Source organism: Marmota monax, unplaced genomic scaffold, assembly GCF_021218885.2.
Source record: "Marmota monax isolate L192 unplaced genomic scaffold, Marmota_monax_Labrador192_F-V1.1 WCK01_AAM20220418_F8-fsc00840, whole genome shotgun sequence".
Lineage (NCBI taxonomy): Eukaryota > Metazoa > Chordata > Mammalia > Rodentia > Sciuridae > Marmota > Marmota monax.
The window spans coordinates 51,359-69,107 of NW_026693068.1; the positions used below are offsets into that span (position 1 = coordinate 51,359).

Consider the following 17,749-nt stretch of genomic DNA (forward strand, 5'->3'; position numbering starts at 1 on the left):
TTTTTGAGTGAATCTCCCCAGTGATGAATGTACAGCTGCCTTGTTATAGCAGAATGGAAGAATAGTAAGAGGCATGGGATTATAGACTGATGAGCCTGTATTCAAATCTAGACATTTCTGCTGTGTAATCTTTGAACTTGTGGTTTCCTTATTTTTAATTACTGAACTCGTGGAATTTGGGAATTAATATTATATGAAGCATTTAAAGTCCCTTAAACATAACAGGCACAAAAGAAATGATAATTTCTGCAGCAAGTATTGAATCTGACTTTTGTGGGTACAATATATTATATTAGATCAAACTGTGCTAGAACCTTCATATTACTTGGTATTAGTTTTCTTTACTGTTCTGAGGAAACATTGAGTTATTTCTTTGAGATTGGAACATTCTTAATTTGCCATTTAAGAAGTTAATATTGTTTGTGTTTATGTGTATGTAAAAATGTAACTTTAAAATATTTCAAATAAAATGTTAAGAATAACACTGTTCTTTCAATGTGTAATTATAGAAATTACAGATAATAACACCACTTTAGTAGTGGTAATATGTATGGTAAAATATAATTTGGAGTTCAGTAATTTTATTCACTCAAACTAAGGGTCTTTAGGGTAAATATTTTAAGCTGCACTTAAGGGAACAGAATGTTTTGTGTACCATGTATGTGAGTTAAATGAAGAATTAACTGTTTTTCTCAGGACCTCCATTTATTATTAGCTTGATTCTTATTATTCTATGTTCTGAAAATTATACAGTTGTATTTCTTACAGAATGTTTAATAAATCAAGTGCTTCCTATTACAAGTTGACTTTTCACTACTCCTTTTATCTGTTTGCCTAATGAAACCTAGAAAAGAGATTTCACTGAGATACAATGAAATAGTCATACTTTATTTACTGCATGTTTGTGGTCCTTATGCCACCAGTACCTCAAGAAAACAGTAGTATCCTATAGGTCTCTGGATGATGCTTAGGTCTTACTTTTAAGGTGTGTGTGGGTGTTTTTTTTTGGGGGGGGGTACTGGGATTGAACTCAGGGGCACTTATCCACTGAGCCACATTCCCAACCCTATTTTATATTTTAGAGACAGGGTGTCACTGAGTTGCTAAGCGCCTCGCCATTGCTGTGGCTGGCTTTGAACTTGTAATCCTCCTGTCTCAGCCTCGCACACCATGTTTGACACTGTGCCTGGCCGTAGGTGTTATTTTAAAATAAGAACTTTTTAGTCTTGTTGCCCCTCACAGCTACAAATCATAGAATTGTTAACAATGAGTTAAAATTGGGCAATGAAATTATATATTTGGTTTATTTTACTGATTTGTGTTATTATGGTAGAGGGAAATTGCTAAAATAATTTTGAAATAAAAATGCCCTTTTAAAAAATATGCTTTAGTCCAGGTATATTCTAATGAAAGTCGACGGGGAAAATAAGATTTGAAATATAATGAGCTTTGTTTTTCTTAAATTAAAATATAAAACTGGATCATTGTGAACGTCTAGAGCGTTCGGGTCCCTGGGTAAGGGTCGAGAAATAACCAGGACACAGGGGATGCAGAGCAAAGGCAGCAATTGCAACTGCATGCTGAGGTTTATTTGCAAGTTCCTTTTACACACTTCTTCTAACAAAGCAAGCAATTTTTCAATATCACGTTACCCACATTGCCCAAATATCATGCCTCAGCGGATACACAGAGCTAAATTCAGATTGTTCCTGTTTATTTGATAAGTACCCTCTTAAAGTTCTTTGTAGACATTATCTAATCCCCTGAGGATGCATTTGTTTCTTTAGAATGTACTGTTCCCAGGATAAGTATGCAGGAAGCTTCTTCCTCTTGGCCAAACCACGCAGAACTTGTGACTTGCGATGAGGGGAAGAGAACTTTTCCTCCTCCTAGCTGAGGTTTGCCTCAGCTGACCTAAATCACAACCACAGCTCTTGCAAAATGTCAGGCCTGAGGGAGCTAAACTCTGAACACTCAAACCCCAACAGATCATATTGTGTGATGCTCTTTGTTTTAATACTAGAACTTAAGTATTTGTATGTTTAAGATTTTTTAGAGTCCTTTTGTTTGGCAGCAAGATTTTAAATAATTCTTTTTTTACTTACAGTGTGTCAGAGCTTTTGGAAAAACATGGACTTGAGAAACCTATTTCATTTGTTAAGAACATTCAGTCTAGCTCTGAAGAGGCTCGCAAGCTGATGGTTAGATTGACCAGACATGCCGGTCGGAAGTGAGTCGTTAAAACTCATACGCATATACAGTTTGATAAGGTTTGACATATATGTGCTCATGAAACCATCAGTATTGTCAGGTTCATGAATATATTCATTCCCCTTAAGGGTTTGCTGTTGCTTCTTTACAATCCATTCCTGCCAGCTTCTCCTCATCAAGTCCACATTCCCTTACAAGGTCAGATCTACTTTCTGTCCCTTTACATGTTACTTTACATTTCCTAGAATTTTGTGTAAATGAATCATCCGTATTTTGTGATGGTTATTTGACATCTTTTACTCAGAATATTTTGATTCATTCAGTAGCCCATTCATTTTTATTTGCTGAGTAGTATTTCATTGCTTGGATTAATCTCACCTTATTTAACTATTCTATTAGTGGACATTTGGATGGTTCAAGTTTTGACTTTCACAAATATATCTGCTGTAGATATAGATTTCAATTTCTCTTGAATAAATACATAAAGGTGAACTGGCAGGATCATGGTAGGTAGATGGATTGGTCAGTTTTGTTAAGCTCAGCTATTTTAATAGGTATGTGGGTAGTATCTGATTTTGGTTTTAGTTGCATGTCTTTAATAATGTTGGGGATCCTCTTATAGGCTTATTTGACAAGTCTCTTTTCATGTTTTTTTTTTCTCCTTTGGTACTATATATTGAATCCAGATGTGCTTTATCACTGAGTTAAATCCCTAGTCCTTTGTAAAAATTATTTTTTTATTTTGAGAAAGGGTCTTGCTAAGTTGCTTAGGGCCTTGCTATTGCTGAGGCTGGCTTTGAATTTGATTCTCCTGCCTCAGCCTCCTGAGCTGCTGGAATTACAGGTGTAATTCAGGAGGGGCTTATTTTTTTTTTTTTTTTAATCGTGTCTTCGTTTTTTTTTTAATATGTTCAGGATACATGCTCCTTGTTAGACATATGCTGTGTAATCTTTTCTCCCCTTGTGCCTTATCTTTCCATTCTCTTATTTGTCTTTTTAAAAGCATATTTTTAAAAATCAATTGGTGGTTCTTGAATTCTGCTTTTGTTTTCATATCTAAAAAATATTTGCCACAGTTTTATATTTACCTTTTATAGCAGAATTTTTAGTTGTATGTTTATTTTTAGGTTCATGATGCATTTTGAGAGTTTACTTTTATTGTTCAAAGTATGCATCACATTGGAATGAATTTTTGGTGGTAGGAGTCAAACCTAGGGCCTCGTACACACTAGGCAAGGAGTCTACCATTGAGCCACGTTCGCAGCCCTCACATCTGAGTGTTAACCACACTACTTGTTGAAAATACTGTCATTTCTCTACCTACTTACCTTTGCAATTTTGTTGAAAATCAGTTGTGCATATGTGTAAGGGTGAATTTTTAAAGTCTTTATTCTGTCCATTAATTTTTCATTCTTCCAAAAGCACATTACACTGGTTATTATAGATCTATAATAAATCTTGACATTAGTTAATATTAGTCTCTCAACTTTTTTCTTTTTCAAGTTTGTTTTGCTTATTATAGGGCCTTTCCATTTACATGTGAACTTTAAAATCAACATGTCAAGTGTTCTCATTTGGGATTTTGGTAGGGATTATATCAAATTTATATATTTTGGAGGCATTGCTATCCTAAATCCCTATTAAGTCTTCTATTCCATGAACACAGTATACCTCTCTATTTACTTGGGTCTTTAATGATTTTGTTGCTTTTGATGCACAAATCTCATACTTATTTTGTTAAATTGATTTCTAATATTATTTGTTGATTCTATTGTAAATGAAATTGCTTTCTTAATTTTAAATTGTCCATTCCTAGGATGTAATGAAATACACTTGATTTTTGATACATTGATCTTGTGTTTTTTAACTTTGTTGGACTGACTAGCTTGACTAGTTTTTCTCTGCAGACTTCATAGTCCTGGATGCTAAAGTAGAAAGCTGCCATGTGCTTGGAAAGCTGAGAGTAGTCAGAATGGAGGGCATGTGGCTTGTACAGTGTGTGCTAATCAGGATTGTTGTAAGCCACATCTCTCGTCTTTCCCAGTCATGACCTCCCTTCAATACATAACTTTGCCCCTTTTTACTGCTTGATGCAAATAAAATTCTATAGTATGTACTTTTATGTAGTCTCCCTGCATTATATGGGTGAAATTCATCTACATTGCTGGTATAACATTATTTGTTCATTCTCATTGTTGTAAAATATTTCATTTTTTGAATATAATACATTATTTATAAATTCTATGTTATGGACATTTTGATTATTTCTCAGTTTTGCTTGTTCTTAATACTATTTCTATGAATAATTTTAATTTTTAAAAATTTGTTCTTTTTAATTAAACATGATAATAGAATATATTTTGACATATTTAAATAAATCTGAAGTATATCTTATTCTAATAAAGATTCCAGTCTCTTGTTGCACATATGTGGAGATTCACTGTGCTATGCTTACATATGTACATAGGAAAGTTAAGTCAGATTCATTCCTCTGTCTTTCCTATACGTATGTCTTTGGATATATATGCATATGTGTTTTTCTTGAATACCATACCTACTTAGCATACAATTGCTGAGTTATAGAATATACCTGAGACCAACTTTAGGAGATTCTGCCAAATCATATTTCACAATTATTGTGTATATTGCTCTAGCAATATATAGAGTTATTTGATAGAGTTTTTTTTCCCCTTTCCTCCTTTTTTAAGCAAATACGATAGCATTTTACTGAAATCCTAATGTGTATTTCCCTAATGACAATGAAGTTGGGACTTTATAATAGGATCAAAACATCACATTTCTAGCAGTAAATCTAAAATGAAATATATAAATCATATACACTGAAAATTACAAACACTGAGAACAATAATAGACAAAAAATGGAGAAATATACCTCATGTTTGTTGATTAGAAGATACAGTAGTGTAAAAATGTCAGTTCTGCCTAAGCTGATCTATTCTTTTCCTGCATTCCTATAAGGATTCTAGTATATGTACATATTAAGAGCTGCGCAAGTATAAAATTTGTTCAGTGGAAATGTTATTTTCTGATGCTGATCAGAAAATATTTGTGTTGCTCAATAATTTGGTGAATATGTGACTTTTTCACGTACTATTTCTGTTGCTTAAAACAGTTTCTAAGAGTTTATAGGTAATGAATCTTTTCAAACGAATGAGTGAATAAGTGTAAAAAGATAATGTTAAATTTGATAACTAGAACATTTGTATTTACACTAATCCTGTATGTTTCTATGTTAACGTCATTTGAAGTGTAACAGTCATTCTAAGGAAGGTAGAAATTTTGCTGAGTTTCTCTTTGGAAATTTACTTAAAACCAGTTATAAGAGAGACAGGACAACTGAACTCATTAGTTAACATTTACATTTCTTAAATATTTATGAATTTTTTATTTACATTATTTTATGACTATTTTGTTATGGATTTTGACATACTTAGTGTCTGTATTATGCTTGATGTCAGGCTTCTGAGGAAAAAAGACATGACACCTGTCTGGACTGGTTGGAGCTATGTCCGATTAAATTATACTAATAGAATACTCATGAAGTCTATGTGAGAATTAACAGATTACCTTGTAGAAAAGTTGGCAACAGAGTTGAAAGGCATTTTGAAGTAGGTGGTATCCAAATGTTCAGTAATAAACTCTAAAGTGTTTTTAATCTATTATACTAGATTTTTAGGCAGGGAAATAAGCAGAGAGGACCTGTGACCTTGTGGCCTTTAGGTGGAGATTCCAGATTGAAGATGGATGTGAAGATCAGAGAGGTGTGAGCTGGAGGTAGGGAGTGGAGGGTGATCCCCAAGGATGCAGGTGAGGTTAGATTCTGAACCTGTCCCTCAGGAGACTGTATAAAGATGTGAAGAATGCTTGGGAAAAGTCTTCTCAAAAGCTAATGCTGAAGGGGCAGCCTCACAGGAAGTAGGATCAAATAATGAGAGCTTTTCAAAATCTTCTTTCTCTCTTATTATTCGAATTTTGAGATATAGTTTAAAGATGAAAAGAAAAAACTCCCATGCTAATGAGACAGTCTTATATATTTCCCTCTTTTAAGATCTTGTTCCACATCTTTTTAGGAAACCTGGTTTGACTACTCCAGGTGGAATGAATTGTTTTTCCTGGAGATTCCCTGGCTTTTCCCATGTGCCTCCCTTGCTGCTGTCCTCATTTCTCGCAATAGCATCCTGTGGTTATTAAAGTCTGTACTTCACATTCCCCTTTAGATCCCTCTTTCTCTAGCACGAATGTGATCACCACCATACAGCTCAGATGGGAACTCACATATCAGCTGTCTGATTATTGAATGAATGATTAAGATTTTGAATGATTCAAGTCTTAAGATTTCTTAATGGGCTCTGGGCTGCTTTCCCTTCTTGAGTGGGCACGGAGCCCCAGCATGCTGGTTCAATAAATCCCCTTCTGCCAAAAAAAAAAAAAAAAAAGATTTCTTAATGGCCGGAGGAATGCAACTCAGTGCTAGTAGCACTTGCCTCGCAGACTGGGAGACTTGGATTTGATCTCAAGTTCTGCAAAACAACCAACCAATCAATCAAAATGCAAAACAAAAATCCCACTTCTCTTTCCTTTAAGAGGGGGAAAAAAATTTCTGTTCAAGTGGGGTGTGAGGTTCTGACTGCTCTAAAACCTTCTCTTTAACAGGAAAGCCTTGCTGTTGCTGCAAGATTATCCTCACATTGAGTTTCTTACATAATGTTGAAGTGTCTGAGGTTAATTTCTACTCAGTGACCTGTTTACTAAGAATACGGCCCATTTTCAAAGTAGTATGTTTAAAATGAATTTAATTATTTTGTTATGTTACCATGGCTTGGTCTTCATTACCTCCAGAATAGTCTTGTATATATCCTAAATGGTAGCAATGTCCCCAAATCTGTTAAAACTGAGGTTTGACCATCTTGAATACAAGACTGTTTTTCCCTTAAAAATCCACCTCTGTTCCAAAGCTCAACTCATACTGTGTATGTGTGTGTTCAGGAATCTTGTTAATTTGCAAGCCTGTTTAGTTTCTTCAAGTTCTATTCTTCATTCTTATTTACTGAATGTTTTCTGAAGAAGGCCATTATAAATAATGTGTTATAATTTATTTTAATTAGAACTCTATTTACGACTAGCCATGTGTGAGGAAACATTAATACCATCTGTCCCAGTGCTGATGGCTTCTAGAAGAACAGCTGGGCTGTGAGGACTTGAGTTCAGCTAGATGATGCCTAGGTCTGATTTTATTGAGCTGGTGGAAGCTGGGGCCCTCACTTCATCAAACATTTCACTGTGTCTCCGCTTGCATACCAAAGCTGAAAGAGTCCTCCATTCTTTGATGCCAGAGGGTAGAGTTCAAGTACTAATATCAAACTAATGAAAACATTTTATGGATTATTCTGAGAAATTCTTGCCAATATTATAAATTTTGTGTGTGTGTATGCTAAAAAATGGTTTTCTTCTTACGTATTATTACATATGAAACGAGAGTAATTCATTTTGCGTAATATAAAATGCCAAAGGCAAGTGAAGCATATTCTTATTAAAAGAAGCATATACTTATTAAAAATTTTTAGGAGAAGCTGGGCAAGGTAATGTGTGCCTTTTACTCCAAGAACTCAGGAAGTTGATGCAGGAGGATCACTTGAGCCCATGAGTTGCAGGACAGCCTAGAAAACATAACACAAAAATTTTTATAGACAAGATTTTTTACAGAAATTACCCCTCAATGCATACTTTTTCTATAGAAATATTTATTATATGTGTACTGTCAATCTGCTCTTTTTAACACAGCTCTTGGAAATAGTAATGATTTTTTAAAAATGCATTATATGACATAAAGCCAAAAATGATTAACAAAAAGATACATTATCTAGTTGGTATTTGACAAACACAAAACAGAATCTACCCTTTTCAAACATTGAGATTCAGGGCTGGGGTTGTGGTCCGGTGATAGTGTGCTTGCGTTGCGTGCATGGGATACTGGGTTTGATCCTCAGCACCACATAAATAAAATAAAGGTATTGTGCCCATCTACAACTAAAAAAAAATTGAGATTCATTATGTAGAACTTGAAAACAAATTTTAGGTAAACATAAATGATGATTCCAAAGAAATATATATTAATCTAAGATGAACTTTTGAGAATTATAATGTTCTTTCTACAAGGCAATATTAGTAATCATATGTAACTTAAACACAAATGTATTTGTAACTTCATTTTCATTCATTGTTTGTTGAAAACTTAATACCAGAAAAATTGGAAGTCTTTTTATATGTTCTAGTTTAAGTTCATATTTATAACATAGATAAAAGGGAGCCTAGAACTCAGTATATTAAAAACTCAAGTTCATACAGGTAATTAAGCTTATAGGAGCATCTTGCATCAATGTTTGTGTTTCATCAGAATTATTATCCATTCCTTTTGAGACTGAGGTGGGCTTTGAGTTAGGAAAGTGAAATTCAGAAACATTAAATGACAGCTAATCTGTGACTGTGGATGAAAATGTTAGCAAAACCCTTTCCCCTGCTACAGGAGATCTTGACCATTAATCCCCTTCTCTGTACCTTTGGAAGAAAACATAAAATGGTTTTTAATCAACCGAATTACAAAGGTCTCACTGCTTGGGTATAATTGATCGAACTGGTAAATTACTTCTGGCATGGAAGAAGTGTAAATGACCCAGAAATACCCTGTGGGACCTTTTCACTTTGGCCTTTCTTGAGTGTGGTCACTGGCATGTTTCTTAAGGGGCCTGGAACACTGTCTGTGGAATAGTTGCAGAGGGTCCTGGCTCTTGGGAACAGGAAGCTCCTTGCTGTGCCCACGGGGTGAACTGCTGTAACTGCTCCATGAGGCTTCTTTTACCTGAACTGTCACCTGAGAAGGTGACTCTGCAGTATTCTGTAAGTTGCTGTATGGAGTGCTGTCCATACTGTCACTGAAGGAACAACTCAAATGGCCCTGCTGCGAGTCATGGTTCGCATCCTGCCTTCAAATCCAGTGTCGCCTGTGGTTGCCCCATGTGTTTGAATGTTCAGTTGAAGACAGACCTCAGAGAGGAGGTGCACAGTGATGAAGAAGTAGTTTGAAATGAATTCCTGTCTCCAAATGCTTTTTCTTCATCATAGCTGCTTTATCTTTTGGTGCTTTATTTTACCTTAGAAACTCACAACTTGTCGATATGCCATTTGTTGTTTCTGCTGCTCGTTTCGTGTCTAAGCAGCCTATGACAGGGGCCGATTTGGCAGCAGCTCTAGCATTGAGGTACAGCTGCCCAGCTTTTCCTTCTGTCTTCATATGAGATCATTCCTAGTGATCATTTGGAATGGTGGTACTTGTTTGTTGTGTTCTTAACTTTTAACTAATAGAAGAGAGATCTTTCATGTTTTCGGTTTTCATCTTTTGTTTTTCCTGTTATTCCAGGCAGCCTCCTGTGAGTGAGTCTCATTGGAGAACCTTGCTGCAAGACATGTTAACCATGCAGCAGAATGTGTACACGTGTCTGGATCCCGATGCTTGTTATGAGGTAACTACACCTGTAAACTGCTGCCTTTTAATTTTTTACACTGTTGGTGACAAGGAAGATGACGATAAGCTGCACTGTGATACTGTTCAAATAGCTGATAATTGACGGGTACTTCCAGTTTAGTAGTTTTATACTCACTATTTTCCTATCTTTGCTTATTGCAACACCAAGTATTTAATGGGGTAATCATGAGCTAAATACAAAATTGTACATGACTTCTCTTCGTGGTGGTTATTAAAACTTTATTTAGTGGCTGAGGGTGTAACTCAGTGGTATAGTGCATTCTTAGCTTGTGTGAGGCCCTTAATTCAGCCCTCAGCATGCAACAAGACTATAAAACCAAAAAACATATTTAATGTACCTTAGAAAATTCTTCCAGATTTGTCTTGTCTTCCTTTATCTTTGCTGAATTGCAGTAATCCTACTTGTTTTCCCTATGTCTGTATCTCTTTATTGTTTATCCCGTCAGGGTATTCTAAAACGAAATGTTCATGGTGCTCCCTTTCTTAAATGTGTTGCTTGATATCCATATAAATAACCAGATGAAAATGTTAGCATTGTAGTTGTTGTTTGCATGGCATGGAGAGCCACAGCAGCCTGCTTTCTCCTGTCCACTCCCACCTTGGTCACACTCCACCATGAATTTATATTCCAGGAGCTCCATCAAATCTGACATGAATCCACCTATCCACCATCATGCTGGTCCACATTTCTGTGACTTTATGTACTTTGCCAGAAATATATTCCTTTTTCATTTACTTGGAACATCCCGATGCATTTTTAGGACTCAGCACACTAATTCTGTCCCCTGTCCCCTAGGACACCTTCCTTTGTCTTTTCATATAACTTACCTCTGCTGTAGCTTTTCTTAAAATACAGTTTTTGCTTACATATGTGTTCCTTTGATTTGGTCATGAATTTGGTCATGGTCCTAGTTAGGTGTTATCCCAACACATTCATCCTTACATACCCCAGTGTTGTTATGTCTGGAATGTAAAAAATGATGCTTAAGAAATGGTTGTCACTTGACTGGGAACATAATCCAGGGGGACTTATTATTTCTGAAGGTTTGTGTAATAACAATAAATTACTGATGATCCAACTAACTCATTTTTAATGAGATTCAGCCTAAAAGAGGTTTCACATTTGAAGTTTCTTGTTAAATAAGTCATGTACAAAACTATATAGGGCATTCCTATAACAAAGCACAATCCATTTTATGGAATGAGAGTTGTAAAAATAGGTCTCTATTTTGTGAAATTGTTGAGTTTTTTAATTCAAGTAATTCAAATAAAAAAGCAGTAACAGACTGTTGAGAAAAGAATGATTTTATATTTGAAATTCAGGTTTTTAAATGCTTGACTGACTGTAAGGTTGATATTGTTGATTACAGTCTCACAGCACATACAACTGCCAGTAACTTCCCATTGTGTGTTTAAAACAAAACTTGAAATCAAATTTAGGAGAAAATAATCTGTATGTACTTGGAATCTAAAACTGACTTACTATGTCTGAATAGTATTTTTATATCACTGTGGTGGTGTTTTGGTACCTTCCTGTTTCGGATTAGGATTCTGATTCTGATTGAAAAATTGGCCATCTGTATGTTACGCTTCAACTAGCTCCTTTGTGCAGTAATCTCTCATAACAACCGGATTGATATATTACATTTTAAAATATTGTAGTACCTTTTTATTAGGCTTGACATCTTAATGATATCTATTTGAGTGTCTCTCTGTTGAGAAAACATTTGAAACATTATGAAGATTCTAGAAGACAGTTGTATAGATTTGATAAACTTAGAAGTTTTAAATATCATTTTTGTACCTTTAAACTATGCTATATTGTCTTACTGACTTTCAGTTATTAGATTTTGCTGTCCTTGGAAAGTAATTTGAAACCTCAGTGGTGTAACTTTGAAAATGTTACATACAGATTTACTTATAGACTGTAGAACAGAAATCCATACTGTTCATTTTAGCAAGACTTTAAGTTTTAGGATTAAATAATTTGAGTTTTTCAGCTTTTGCCTTGAGTCTTTATGGCTTGCTTGAATAAACCAGAGGTATAGAGAAACTGGTCCATGATTGGAGGAAGCTGTTTTGGTCAGTCAGATGGAAGAAGTGATGAGGACTGTTCATTGATTTGCTTTCTATATAATATTTGTTTTATAGAAGATACTTCTTAGACATTAGTGACTTTTTTCTTACCAGACATCTCGATAAAGGCCTGGTCAAAAATGCTTCTCGTAAAGTGATAACAAGGGAATACTGTGAAAACTTGATCTTAATTATGAGGAAACTCTTCTCCATGAAATATATATATATTTTTATCTTTTCTGTTTCTCTTCTATCTTCATCCAGCTGTGGAATGCTAGGGAAGAACATTCTTGGGGAAGTTCTTGTGCTAATTATAGATCACATTATTAGTTTCCTTAAAAGTTAAAAATTTTTTTTTAGTCATACATGGGCACAATATCTTTATTTTGTTTACTTTTATGTGGTGCTGAGAATCGAACCCAATTCAGGAGCTCAATTCAACTATAAGAAAATGATAAGGAGAAGGAAATACTAATTACTCTGATTTCATAAGTACATGCTACGTGCAAGTGTTGAAATATCCCACTGAACCCCATTAATTTGTATAATTAATATATGTTAATATAAAATTTTTAGAGTGTGAGGTACAATAAGGACATTTTCAAGTAAACGGAAATATCACAGGACTGTACTTCAGGCAGGAGAATTAGCTAAATATTCAAACATCATGAGCACAGACTAGTAGATAGGTGAGTAAATCTAAACAAATCACTGTCCAAAATAATAATAATAATTGTCTATTTTGTAAAGGAAAACATTCTAGAAATAAAAGACAACTGCAATAATTTATAAGGTGGAAAAGAACTAAATAGAGTTTAAACATTCTAATATCTTTATACTCTGTGAGAGAATAATAGGACATTGATTAATGTAAGCCGTTGGGGCACTAAATGCTAGTGAGACTGCAGGGGAAAAAAAGGAACTCTTATTGCTGTCAGTGAGTATATAAATTAGTACAGCCACCATAGAAAACAGTATGGAGGTCCCTCCAATAAATTAAAAATAAAATTACCATATGATTCAGCAATTCTACTACTGGTATACATATCCAAAGGAGATGAAGTCAATACACTGAAAAGAAACTTGTACTCCCATGTGTACTGCAGCACTCATCATAATAACTAAAATAGGGAATCAACCCAGATGCCCTTTAGTAAGTGAAGGGAAAAAGAAAATATTATATTTACACAGAGGAATACTATTTGGCCATAAAAAAGAATGTAATCCACGTCATTTGTAGCATTATGGATCAAACTGGAGGACACTATGTTAAGTAAAATAATCCAGACACAGAAAGACAAAGACCATATGTTCTCACTCATTCGTGGAAACTAATTAAGTCAGTCTTGTAGAGGAATGGAATGAAATAGTGTTCACTGGAGACTGGAAAGGACAGTAGGGGTCAGAGTTGGAAAGAAGTTAGAATGGTGGAATTACTTCTTTTGCACATTAGGGTTTTTTGGTTAAAAACTACGATATATTTCAAAATTACTAGAAAAGATTACAAAATTCTCAAAATGTAAAAATGATTAATGGTGGAAGAGGTGAAAATGCATATTACTCTGATTTTATTATTACACACTGTATGCATGTATTGAATTAACATAACATATCCCATAATCTCGCCATCTGCCCACGTTGACTAGATGAGCTGGGTTCAAAAGAGCTGGCTGCAAGATTAAGATAAGAAAACTGCGAAGAAAATAAAATAAAGATACATGTGTTTTCATGTAACACATGGAAATGAGTTTCTCAGATTGAGGGTAGGACAGCTCTTCGACCTTAAGGGTCAACTGGGAAAGAGAATGTGCACCCAGAATCTCTTTATTTTTATAGGGGGTACACACAAAGGAGATTTGATGGAATGTTCTTCACCAAATAAGGCAGGGGATAATGTTTCAAAGGTGGAGTCTTGCTTTGTGATGTCTTGTGGTCAGCAGATTGACTAACATCTTGGCAAGTTACACCCATCTCAGGTGCTATATGGGAATCACAGGCAGAGCAAGAGGACGCAGAGCACTTGCGTCACACAGCCCAATCAGCATGCAATGCCAGACCTGTCCCTTCATATAGCTCTAATGTGCATAGCTCACACACACAGCCCACAGATGGCTCATGACACCATAAAGATGTACAAATATTATATTTCAATAAAAAATAAATTTAAAAAGACAGAACATAACTTCCAAACCAAAACAAATTAGAAAAAAAAAATTGAGCAAAAATTAAACCCAAAACAAAGTCAAGAAAGGAGACTCTTTTTAAAGGAAAGGCAGGACTGAAAACATGAGACAAAAAGAAAGACCATAACAAAATAAAATGGTCTATGACAAAACAAATGGACTGGGCGCTGTGGCACAAACATATGATCCTAGCAATTCAGGAGGCTAACGAAAGTAAATCAAGTTCAAAGTGAACCTGGGTAATTTAGTGAGAGCTTCAGCAACAAGAACCTGTCTCCAAGTTAAAAATAAAAATAAAAGTGAAAAGGATGGGATGTGGTTTAGTGGTAAAGCACCCTTGGGTTTGAAACATCCCTAATACCAAAAAAAATTTTTAAATGACCAACAGTTAGTCTCCTTCACAAAGCATGTCATGTGAGAGTGATTAGTTTGAGCTTTCACTTGAATTCTCTCTTCTGAGAATTCTATATAAAACAAACAGGACAGATTTTGAACTGACAGAGTGTGTGCTCCCCCTATGGTAATGGGGGATATGGAGACCAAAAGGCAAAACTTAAAAATATCAAAGAATACACATGCAGTGGCATACACCTGTAAATTCAGCAACTCAGAAGGTTGAGGCAGAAAGACTGCAAGTTCCAGGCAAGCCTCCACAATTAAGCAAGACCCTGGGAAACTTAGGGAGACCTTATCTGAAAATGAAAAACAAAAAGGACTGGAATGTAACTCCGTGGCAAAGTACCCTTGGATTCAATCTCCAACATTGTTTAAAAAAAAATGCTGAAGAGAAAACAAGAACAAAACAAAACAGAGTTTACTTACTTTTCAACCCAGATTTATTCTGAAAAGTTGGATATTTATTTACCATAACCTGTCAGGGGAAAGGAGGAAATAAGTGGAATCACAAATAACACAAATTCTTTTTTCTTTTCCCCAAAACCTTATGCTTACGTCCTTTATCCATTTTCAATTCTAAAGGGTGAAGAGGAAAATTGCTGATTGGCATTTAATTTCTGGAATTTTCTTCTAAAAGTTTTAGGCAAATGAAAAAGATTCTGATTCTTATGTGGAAGACCGGGATCCTAGGCCAAAAATATATATTTTTTTTCCAGCCACAGGTATTGATGTACCATCTAGCTGGATAGAGACACTATAAACAAGAAAAAAATGCTACATGAAATGGAACAATTTAAACCTATTCAATAAATAAAAGAGCTATCACAAGACAAGTAGTGATTGTCAAAGGAATCAGTGCCAAAAGAAATGCTAGCAAAGATGGGCTGATGACATTGCTAAAGCATTTACTTCCACACCAAGAGATATGTGAAGGCAATCCCACATAAGCCTATGACCCAGTAACAAGAAAGAGAGGGAGAATCCAGTGGATAAAGAACAAGCAAATTCTGCACAAACCCACAGTTGCAGAAGAGGGTGGCAGTGTCAAGGCAAGGGTTCTGTATCTTTTGATCAACCCACAGCTCTGTTGCTAAAGAAGAATAACACTGTGGGAGCAAGTTAGGTGAGAAAGAAGAGGAGGGGTCCTGTCTCTGCTAAGTCAGCAATGGAGATAGTGCGGGAAGGACACTGAAGACTAGTGCAATGGGAACTGATGAGTCAGGGGGAAAGAACTCATCCCAGCTCCCACTCTGCAGCCACATCAAAGGTCTCAAGGATAAGCAAAACTGCTTAGCCCGTCATGCAAGTGATCTTAGATCCTGAGAATCTAATCCAGTTTATGAGTTTATTCAGGCCAGCTTTATGTGAACTTGGTACAAAATGCTTAAATCACTTTTTTGCTAAAGGAAGAAAAATGGAAGAATAGTCCTTAAGGAGCACCCTCATTCACATTTCCTAGTGGTAATGCAGCAATTATAGAACTCTGCTAATATTTTAACAAGAAATCATGATAGCCAAAAACCCAAATCATAGTCTCATATTCTTTTTTCCCTAAATAAATTAGTCTCAGTTATCTAGATTATTTGAGTAGTATCCTTTCTATTCTCCGGTCAACATATTGCTGTCACGGAAACCAAAGGATAGGTACATTGCTCCCTCTACTGGCTCTACAAGTACAGCTAACACAAATTTAACCTCACACTCAAAGCTAGACTCCTTTCTCTAATGACCAAGAAATAGAACAATGGTGCAAGTTTCCTAAGGTAAAAAATCAAAGATTGGGAGCTCTCCAAGATGGCCATGAATAGAGTGCATCACACCCCATGTACCGCGTCACTGCGCAGGTGAATAACGAGTTACAGCGACAAAAAGCTATCTTGTTAGGAATTTACAGCAAAATAGGGGTGCACCGAAACCTAGAGGAAGGATTTCCAGCACCGAGGACCGGTTATTGAATCTCTAACACGAGCCAACTGTGCAACCAGAGTTCCAGGCTGACTGATCCGCCGCCCATCGCGCGGCCCGCCCCGCGGCTACAGACGGCGGGGTGACGTCGAGAAGCGACCAGCAAGCAGAGAGAAACAGTGCTACGGATTCTGTGGAATCCTGCCGGCTGTGCACTCACTGAGCTTCGGGCTGAGTTCGGGATTTGAGACGGGGAAGGAAGCTGTCCACTTCTATCTCCCACAACACAAAGTCCACCAAGGAAGCCAGCGGCCATCATCTTGGAGAGCTGACGTCACCACCGCCACTCTCCGACAGATTGCAACAATAAAACAGGTGTGTGTTACTCAGCCCATCTCCCATACAGCGGGGAATTCGCATAAAATCTCTCCCAGGCTTTCCGGGGGAGGAATTATCAGAACGAGCCTGCATAGAGACACAGGGAAAGGTAGAGACACCTGACCTTCAACTCCCCCTCCCATCAGCGGCGAAAACGAAACCTGTCTAGCCAGCGCTGGGGGAGGGGCAAGCGGAAAAAAAACAAAACAATAGGGTGCCGGGGTTCCCAATAGCCACCTTCCACACCCAGCAAATTGCAGGGCCAGAGGACAGTTTGAACTGCCGAGAGGCATCACACAGGGGAAGGCCGGGCTAGCAGGAGAAACCAGGGCTAGCAGGAGAAGCCAGGGGACGAGAGGCCAGGCCCTTGCGACTGAGCGGCTAGAGATCGCCCGCCCGCCGGCGACCGCCCGCTGCCCGCGCGACTGGGCGGCTAGAGACCGCCCGCCTGCTGGAGACCGCCCGCCCACTGCCCACGCAACTGGGTGGCTAGAGACCGCCCGCCCGCAGGTGACCACCCACAGCCCCCACGACTGGGCAGCTGTAGACCGCCCGCCCGCTGGCGACCGTGCGGCTAGACCCCGAGGTGCGGCCCAGCAGGTACGGCGCAGAGACTCTAGGAAGAGGTCTATAGCCAGGCCTTCATGAAGTAGCTAACCGGGAGCTGAAACCAACCAGAGACAGACCAGTCCCACCCCTCCCTTCGGACACCCCGGCAAGGAGCCTGGGGCCCGCCATAGCAGAGAGGTGACGTCACCAGAGTTCGGCCGTCGGAACTCCTTCCCAGCGGAATCCACTTTAGCAGGCATAGTCTACCACCACAAAGGAGAGACAACAGAGATATACAAAACCAAAACAAATTTATAGGAGAGAGCAGAAACAAAGCAATCAAACAGAGCTGGAAAGTAACGTGAACAACAGGAAAAAAACAAGGGAAAAAAGGATTACAAACAATGCAGGACAACTTAAGTCTACAGGAGGACCTAGAACCATCAGAAACATGGATAGGGAAAGAACTCAAGGCATACCTAACTCAGAG

General features: G+C 37.1%; 1 protein-coding gene across 1 annotated transcript in view; it reads left to right on the forward strand.

Annotated features, from left to right (window-relative positions):
- The window catches only part of LOC124098955 (NBAS subunit of NRZ tethering complex), a 78,953-nt gene that overhangs the window by 16,345 nt on the left and 44,859 nt on the right, over positions 1-17,749 (forward strand). Inside the window, exons 3-4 of the mRNA XM_058582496.1 lie at positions 2,108-2,230; positions 9,647-9,749. Of these exons, the coding sequence (XP_058438479.1) occupies positions 2,108-2,230; positions 9,647-9,749 (226 nt within the window). The remainder of the gene's footprint in view (positions 1-2,107; positions 2,231-9,646; positions 9,750-17,749) is intronic.